This window comes from Corvus brachyrhynchos, unplaced genomic scaffold, assembly GCF_000691975.1.
Source record: "Corvus brachyrhynchos isolate BGI_N302 unplaced genomic scaffold, ASM69197v1 scaffold44, whole genome shotgun sequence".
Lineage (NCBI taxonomy): Eukaryota > Metazoa > Chordata > Aves > Passeriformes > Corvidae > Corvus > Corvus brachyrhynchos.
Genome location: NW_008238359.1, coordinates 2,080,817 through 2,090,035, shown reverse-complemented (window position 1 = coordinate 2,090,035; position 9,219 = coordinate 2,080,817). Strand labels below are relative to the sequence as shown.

Below are 9,219 nucleotides of genomic sequence, written 5' to 3'. Positions count from 1 at the left end.
TTTGCCATCATTACATTTTAAAAGAAGAGGAAGAGAAAAACCTCTGGGCTTTAACTGATATTGAAGACCTTTACTGCATGTGAACTGATTTCTGAATGCATAAAGCTTTGGGGGGTCACAGGCATTTTTAACCTTATGCAATGTGAATAGCGTGCTGGAAAGGACCTTTTCTTTCTCTGCTTCCACTGAGCACTGTTAATAGACTGTCTAATGGGCTGGAGTCAGATTTTTAATGATGGGCAGAGAGATCCAGGATGGCTTTTTGAGCTGTTTGCATTTTTCCTGGAGTGCTGGTGTGGCAGAGCCTATCAAGAGAGTGGCTGGGCAAGGTGCAATCCTCCCATTGTGTATAAATGTTTTTGCTTCTTGCATTTTGCTCTCTAACATCTTAAGAATGGCATTGCCTTCAGGATTTCTTCAGATGATCCCAGTATGTGGACAGGGTACACTAATGCCTAAATGAAAAAAACTGCAAGATTAAGAAAACAAACAAACAAACAAACAAACAAACAAAAAACCGCATGGAAAACCCTTGCAGATAGGCTTGTTTTCAGAGAAAAGGCTGCAGAGATCAAAAAGGGAAGAAAAAAACCAAGTCAGTCTCCACCCCTAAGAACATGTTTTCTGGAGCTGGACTGGCTCTTGCTTGCACTGACTCCTGGGCTGCTTTGTGGCTGGTTCAGGGACACAGTATTGCATCCATGAGAGTTAATGACTTCTTTTGTCACATCTGGATTTTTGCAGGGCTGATGTTACCCTGTCTGAGCATGACAGGCTCACCTGAACCTGTGTGAGAAATGTGGAGCTGTACTGGAGCCACCTGTCCCCATCTTCACCCCTACCCCTGCACAGCTCCCACCTCTCTTTCCTTGTAACTCATCAGCTAAAATACCACCCTTAGAGTGGTAAAAAATAACATTAATCCTGTATAGAGGAGAGAAAAACAGAGTCAAACTCCTGCAGTTAAGTCCTATTCATGAAGAGGGGCACTCTGAGAGGAGAAATTTGGGGAGGCCCTTTTTTTCCCAAGTGCTGCCTTGCTGAGCAATGGTAAAGCAGACCCATAGCAACACTGCTGTTTTATTGACTCCCCGACAAACTGGGAGTTATAATGTTTCTTCCCCCAAGGTGAGGTGAGATCGAAATAAATTACTTCTGTAAAGAGCCAGGAATGGCAGTTCTTCTATAATACAAAGTGCAAATATTTGGGCTTCTTGTGTGCTCCCTTGAATAGAAATGGTCCTAAATCATGCATAAGTAAAATGGGTTCACATTTTCTCCTAGTGGAAGTTTTTCTCCGCTCTCCTGGAACATTAAAGACCTCCGCTCCCCCTATCTATAAAAAGGGCTATAAAATTTAAAGCAAGCTGTTAAGAAGCCCTGTCAGGGATTAGACCAGGATTCAATCTTTCTTCTTCTCCATCCCTGCTAACTGAGGCATGCACTCATGTTTGCTCAGGCAAGGAGAGGTGCCCACATACTGCTTGCAGTGAATGATAAGAGGACGAGGAAAAATTTGCTCAGGACCTAAAAGCAAGTTTTTCCTGGGCTAGGGGAAGTCAAGCTTCTGGGCTTTTTGATGACATGTTGGACTGCAGTGCTTGGGTGAGACTGCTCTAGTGTGATTTCCAGGGGAATCTGGGTTAAGAGGTGCCAAAATCATTAGTCATCATCATCATCATAAATAGTAATAACCAGTTATAATAACCAATGATAATATCCAATGCAATCCTCCAAAACAGGATGCCAGAGCTTCATGTCACACAGTAAGACAGCTGGTTTGATCCTGGGCCATCATGAGTCTGCCTCTGGGATATAAAAACCTTTTTCTCGTATAAATGTGTCACCTCTTTCTACAGCTTTTAGTTTTCAACAGCTTCAACCCTGTCCTGCAACACTGGGCTCCACAGACTGCTTGTACCTCCCTTAGCAGGTATTTGTAGCTCCAGACGGACTTGCTAAGGATGCCCCCGGCATCTGCCAGAATCACATGAGCCACCCACAGACAGAAAGTGGCTGCTTCTGCACATCCCCAGTGCTTGGTTTTTGCCACCTAATACTTAGCCTGACAGAGGCAAGAATACCCACCTTGAGTCCGCTCTGTGTTTTGTACGGTTACACCACATCATCTTTGTCCTTCCCCTCTGTTCCAGCCTTTTCTTTATCGCATTTAATCAGATGGGTTTTGCATCCCCTCAGCAGATTGGTTTTGCAATACCAGAAATGATGATCCATTAAGCAAAGCGAGATGAGGTTAGTTCTGTGCAGCAAACGAGGCTCAGCCCAGCCCATGCTGCCACCCTGGAACTGTCCTTCATCCCCAGCTGTAGGTCACTGTCCCATTCCAGGACTCTCAGATAAGGGTGTCCCAGGTAGGATGCTCAAGGGCACACATAAGCCAGGTCTGTGAGCATCCAAGTTCATCTGCTTTTCTCTCCAAGCACTGAAGCCCTTAAAACGAAAATAAATAGGTGCACACCAGGCATCCCAGTCTGGCCAAATGTGAGACTTCCAAGCACTGACACGAGTGTTGAGCTCCACGATCAAGTGGCAGATTTGCTCTTCAAATGGTAGCTGCCATGTCCAGGACATGCTGATATGAAACAGACATGGGTCACTGTCACCAAGGGGTATTTCCCAGAGCAGGGATGGGATTTGAGGCACAGCCTCATCTTGCAGAAGCAAACCTGTGTTCTCCAGGTAGAAGCATTGCATTGTTTCTGTTTCAGTCTCTCTCCCTTCTGCCCCTTCGTCCTTCAAAGAATTGATTACTGTTAAAATAAGTGAGATATATAATGTTTTGAGGTCAGGACTTGGTTCCTTCCCCTCTCTTCTCACTCACTCACTCTCCAGCACTGATTTTTTCCCCTATTTCCCGTGTTTCTCTGAAGCAAGTGCTCTTACTTTGCCACTATTTTTCAGTTGTTTCATACACATGCAAGCACAGCACTGACACTAACGGAGAAAGACGATGCTATTTATTGTCATCTTTTTCTCACTATCTCTCCCATAACTCTTTCTTGGGTAATTCTCCCTGTCCTGTGTCAAATGCTTAAATAATTGGGAGATTTCACTGTTGTCCATAGAGAAAACCTAAGGGAACTAGCATAGGCTAAGTATCATTTAGATGACTGAAATTGTATAACAGAAACCATGCCTTCAGCCCTCTGTGCAGCAGATCCTTGTCTGTAAAGGGGTGATGCTCCTCCTTTCCCTTGGCCAGTCTGTCCTTACCTGTTTCCCAAAGCAAATGGAAATGAGCGTCAGAAACTGGAAAGGAAAAGCTCAAAAGTCCTATGGCACTGTTGTCTCTGCTCTTCAGCTCCTCTGCAGTGGGGGATGAAGCTGTGCCTTGTCCTCAGTTTTGGGAAGCTCAGCTGCCCCTGCTTGGCACCCAGAATTCGGGCAGTGATAAGAATTGGGGTGCCTGTGTCCATGCACACAGCTCTGCATTTTGAAGGAGCAGGGAAGTTATCCAGATCAGATGCTGTGTCCTACTAACCTGCTGGAGAAAACCTTTAGTGATCTGCCAAGGCATCCTCAGACTGACAATAGCTTTTCCAAATGCCATCCAACTTGGAGGCGATAGGGAAAGCTCAGTAAATAAACCTTCCTCGGGTGCCATGCTCATCCTCATGGCATTCCAGGGCCTCTTGGCAGCACTGTGGTGTGTTGACTCATCCACTGGACATGTTGTTTGTTCTCTCCCTGCCAGGAGAAGCATGTGGATGGCTTGTTTTGGTAGGATTGTTTGTCTTGTTTTAATTTTTTCTTGGTATTTGTGCTTGAGAAGAGCGCTGGTAGCAAAAGTGGGGGTGCAGGGAGATTCCCATGGAGAAGGTTCCCTCTCTTTTTGCTAAAAAATGATGGAATTGCTCCAAAGAGTGAGGAACATGATGGTGCATGAGTGTATTCTACTCATATATATATATACATGAGTATATATATAAGTCTCATTTGCCACAAGTTTTAACTGGCACAAAGTCAGCAGTGTGGTCCAAGGCATTTCATGGCCAGAGCAGATCTGAGGAGCCCTTATCTGTGGAGCTCTTGGACCAGTCCTTGCCAGTTTGGTGTTGGGAGTCATGGGAATTTTGTGCCACTCAGGGATGCCAAGCAAGCCTGGCACCTTTGCTGCGATCATCGACAGGAGCACAAGAATTTATCCACTGCATCATTTGAAGATACAGGGAGTTGCAGTCCCAGCCTCTGCCTTCAGGTGGGTAAAGCTGACATTGCGACTCCGGTGGAAAAGGACATTCAGAGCAACAATTTCCAAAGGAGGCTGAGTTGTTATTTTGCTCAGATAAACCCAGGAACACTGTGTGAAGCGATATGCACACAGCAATAGTCGAGTGCTCTGAGTAAGGGAATTCAGAACTGTCAACAAGGAGGGAATTACCGCTTTGGGGGATTGAAAACATTCATAAAAAATTCCTGGCTCCCAGCCTAGTCCATCCCATTGCTGGCTGTGCTCACACAGTTGTGGATTTTTGCTTTGAGGATGCATTTCCAAGGGTTTTTTCCCACTTTGCTGCAACACATGAAGGAAAAGATATATCTTAACCTGGACTAGTGAATTCCAAGTCTCCAGCCAAAGGCCACTGACACCATGGGATTTCGCGGGGCTGTGCTGGTTTGTCCCCACAGAGCTGCTGGCTTCTTGCAGGGACCAGTGCAACAGCTGTAGCCTGAGCCCAGCAAGATGTATGCATGTAAATCACGCTGCTGACATTGGATTTTAGCTTGTGGGCGTCCAACACCGCCTTTTCCAGACCGTGAGAGCCCAATTCCCCAAACTCGGAGGAGAACTGGCCAGGAAATGTGGGGTTAAGATGACACTTCCCACATGGCCCCACTACATAACTTCAACTCTGTCCCTCCTGGGAATGGCAGTAGGAACTGCACAGAATCTTATCCCTCCTTGGCTGTACTCGATACATTCCCTCAACATAAACTCAAGATACCAACATCAAGCCAAAGGATTAGAGGATTATGTCTGCTCTGTTAGAGGAAGGAGGGCCCTGGGTTTATCTGTGGCCCCAAGGTGAATGGTCATGAGGGACTGAGAATCATAATTCTTTTTGTCTTGTGGAGAGATTGAGTTGAGTATCTTTGGTCATGATGTGGGTGGGACAGATGCCTGGAGACATCCAGATGGGATCTCATGGAGATTGTTCACTAAGAGCCCTGCATGGATGTGGGAAAGGAGTGTTTGTCCTCACTGTCTGAGAGCTGGGTGCTGCAGCATGGCAAGTTGAAATGGCTTTGGGATCTCCGGCTCGTATTCATCCTCTATGCCTTGCCCTCATGGGGCCCTGTCTCTGTTTCAAGTTGATGTGGTGTCCTGATTTTTCCCTTAGCGTGTACTAGTCTTCAAATACTATTTTCCTGCCTTGATTTCCTTTCTTGCCTCCTTTTCTGCCCTCCAGCAGGACCTTCTGTCAGCGTGTGACCTGGACACATGAGCTGTCCTTTATTCTAGTGCCAAAAACCCCCACAACATAAAAAATCCAGACCAATCTTGGCAGTCTCCTTCCACAGGATTTATCTTCCCAGCCCTCACAATACCCTCCCAGCCCTGCAAAGCAATCCATCTCTCACCTACTATTACCGAGTTCATCTCACAGACCTAATGGAGTACGTGAGTCCTGAATTGGCTCCCACTAATGCTCTCGGTGGCCAGATCGCTGGGGGAAGCGAGCTGGGAATTCATTTTGAAAATCAATGAGGATGCCAATAGACCGGCTTTCCCCAGGGAAGTGACATGCTTTTACCAGGCATTGCCTCCTGCCCCCCTTCCTCCCCCATTTTCATTTATGTGGTTGGAGTAACCGTGGAGTAATTCATCCTGATTTCAATGAGTGCATCTTTTGCGCTGCGTTCCCCAAATCAGACTGATTTTTGGGGAAAGATTAAGGTCTCTTGGCAGTGGAGGATTCACAGGGCTCCCTGAAATGTTATAAAGTTGCTGTGCCCTGGGGTGTTGCTCGGGTCTGTCTCCTCTGTGCAGCCCCATCTCTCCCCTCTGGTTGTGTTAGCACAAATAAAGCAGTGTTATTTCTGACTCCTGGGTGTATTTTGCCCTGCCATAACATTTTGATGCAATGGCAAGTGCAGAGCCTGCAGGGATAGTGTGAGAGGACAGCTCAGGGCTATTGGAGGGACACCAATGCAGTGCAGTTCATAGTTGTCCCCAGAGGTGACCTTCATGCTGGGATGGGGAGCACAACACCAACCTGTCATCCTCACCATCCCCAGAGAGTCTTGGCCAAAGCACAGTGCCATGGGCAATTCTTGCTGGTGATTCCGGAGGTAGCAAGATGGGGTTCCTGAGAGGCATTTTGGGTGCAGCCCCCCTGTATTTGATGGCAGTGTGGGTTTGGGATCTCTCATCCTGGTTGATTTCAAACCACTTGATTTGGAATTTTCATAGCTCTCAAGACTCCTTTTCCAGTGGGGATCATTCTGCATTGCTATGGGATAAATATTTAATAAGAATGAGGGTCAAGACACTGTTTTGTCCGAGGACACCGAGACAGCCATTTACTCCCATGAAGAGCCCCAAGGGATCTTTAATGCCCATGCAAAAAAGACAGGAATCAGAGTTTTAAGCTGTCATCCCCCACCATTACTGTCAATGTTAAATATCGATCCTTTCTGTGTTTAGCACAAACCAAACAACAGAGTCAAGCCAGGCTCTTTGGCTTTTATTAATGTGCTTTTTCTGCACTGGGTGAAGTTTGCAGAAACACCAGGGAAAAAATGTAGCAGCAGTGAATGAGCAGCAGACAGATTGATTTTGTATCTTGACGTGATTCAGAAGTTGGTGAAAAATCACCCTGTGTGGAGCTTCTCCCTGTCCAAACCACGACAGCGGCTTTGTAGAGAACTCATTTCTCTGTAGCATAAGGGAGTCAGGCGCAAAATTTCTGGTAGGATCTGGAATTTGAGGGAAGGAATAGAAAAAAAGAGGTTGGTAATCTATAAAAACTCCTTCATCCTTATGTTGGAGCATGGGTGCCTGAAGTCAAATTTGAAGTGCTAGTGAACATCGTCTCTGGGAAACCTGAGAGCAATCCCAAAATTATTGGTGGCTAGAAGATGCATGGATTTCCCCTTTTTGTTAGGGTTTGGGGTTTTTTGTGTTTTGTATCAGCACCAAATAAATGTAAATCACACTTATTATATAAAGTGTGACTTCAGTGGACCGCGGTGAGTGGTTTTCACATGTCGGGAGTGCATGGATGGTTTTCCACATCGTCTTCTGCAACCAGAGATGGATCAGCTTTCCCGAAATATTCTGCAGCTTGTGGGTTTTCTGGGTGTTTTGGTTTTGTTTCAGCTTTTTTGTTTGGGTTTTTTTTTAATGGGGATTTACAGCTTGGCTGTAAAAATTCATCTGTGGTTCAAATTCATGAAGCACACTTATGAGAGGGCTGGAGTAGCTGGGTGATTATTCCTGGCCTCTGGGATATTCTCCATTGAAATTAATATTTTAAAGTCTGTTTTTCCTTGAGCAGGGGGAGTGGGCACTAGGAGTCACGCCTTGGGTCTCCATCCCATTTTATTCACAGAAAACAGCAGCAGCTCTCTTGAGGTCACAAAATCAATACAGAATTTAGAAACATGAGAATATTTTTCATCTCTGCTGTCATGATGTCCATTCAGATTCCCACCCTGTTCCTCAGTTAACCCAACTGTAAAGGGATAGCAATGATGCCCTTACACAGAGGGATGGAGGTGACTGAAATCACATCTCACTGCGGTGTGAAAGCTCCTCTCTTTTAAATCAGGTTTTAACAACCCGCTGATCTCCCCATGAAATAGGCTGACATCCTGCAGACATCCCAGCAAGCCACTAAGCATGTGATAAAATATTATAAAATGATGAAATATGATTTATGATAGAATATGATAAACACTTATTTCCATACATGGTACCTATAGTTGCACGTGCTCTGAGTAGAGAAGCTGAGAGCATCACCTGGAGTCATGGGCAAACCCCACCGACCTCCATAAACGCCAGAGCATTTACGTAGGGAAAACCCAGGGAACACGGGATGTGGGGTAGCTACATCTGACACTCACAGGTGTGTTTCTTCCCTGCACAGACACCCTGAGGAGCATTGCCTCCATGAACCATGCCCCACGCTCCTCCCCGGCAGAGCTCAGCAGTGCCAGCCACCACCTGCTGCGAGAGCGCAAGTCCTCAGCGCCGTCCCACTCCAGCCAGCCCACCCTGTTCACCTTCGACTCATCTGCCAGCCACCTCCAGAGCACCCTGTCTGCCAGTGCCCCCCAGGACTACCTTTTCCTCCACCAGTGTATGAGCAGAAAGTCAGAAAATGCAAGGTATTGTATCCCACACACTTGGGGACAGCTGAGGGAGGGCTGGGTGTGAGTGGCTCAACCCACCTCCATCCTTGGAGGTCTGCAAGACCCATCTGGAGAAAATCCTGAGTTGTGGTCTCATCTCATCGTGGTTGGGAGGAGAAGGTCAGAGTGGTGACCTCACAAGCTCCCAGCTCTCCTGGCTTTCTGGGTGGTGTTAAAAACTAGCTGAATGGCCAGACCCAGAGGATGATGGTCAGTGGCACAAAGTCTGGTTGGAGGCCAGTCACTAGCAGTACCCCAGGGCTCAATACTGGGTCCACTTCAAAGGGACATGAAGTTGCTGAAGGGACTGGAGCATCTCTCTTAAATGGGAAGGCTGAGAGAGCTGAAACTCTTCTGCTGGCACATGAGAAGGCTCAGGGGGATCTCCCCTGCAGGGAGGGTTCAAAGGGGATGGAGCCAGTCAGTGATGCCCAGTGCCAGGGACCAGAGGACATGGGCACAAACTTAAACACAGGAGAGCCCATCTGAACATCAGGAAACACTTTTTCACTGTGAGTGTCAGTGAACACTAGCACAGGTTGCCCAGAGAAGTTTAGGAGTCTCCATCCTTGAAGATGTTCAGAAGCTGTCTGGGCACAGTCCTGAGCAACCAGCTCTAGGTTGCCCTGCTTGAGCAGGGTTTTAGACCAGATGACTTCTACAGGTCCCTTCCAACCTCAACCACTTTGTGATCCTGCAGGCAGGGCCCTAATTCCTGCCTTTAACCAGGAAAAGGACAAAGGGATGGGCAGGGTTTGCACCACTCTGCTGTTCACCCCTTCCAGAGCTCTCTGGGCTTTGTGGCGGCTGGTGGTACACGGTGTGGGATTTCTGAGCCAG

General features: G+C 46.9%; 1 protein-coding gene and 1 long non-coding RNA gene across 4 annotated transcripts in view; one reads left to right on the top strand and one right to left on the bottom strand.

The window, feature by feature from the left end:
- Positions 1–9,219, top strand: part of GAB2 (GRB2 associated binding protein 2) — a 40,732-nt gene that overhangs the window by 15,038 nt on the left and 16,475 nt on the right. For all 3 annotated transcript variants that reach the window (XM_008634915.2, XM_017735897.1, XM_017735896.1), the window contains exon 2: positions 8,115–8,355. In XM_008634915.2, the coding sequence (XP_008633137.1) occupies positions 8,115–8,355 (241 nt within the window). The remainder of the gene's footprint in view (positions 1–8,114; positions 8,356–9,219) is intronic.
- Positions 6,696–9,219, bottom strand: part of LOC108447072 — a 12,304-nt gene continuing 9,780 nt past the window's right edge. The window contains exon 2 of the long non-coding RNA XR_001862458.1: positions 6,696–6,942. This is a non-coding gene — a long non-coding RNA (uncharacterized LOC108447072). The remainder of the gene's footprint in view (positions 6,943–9,219) is intronic.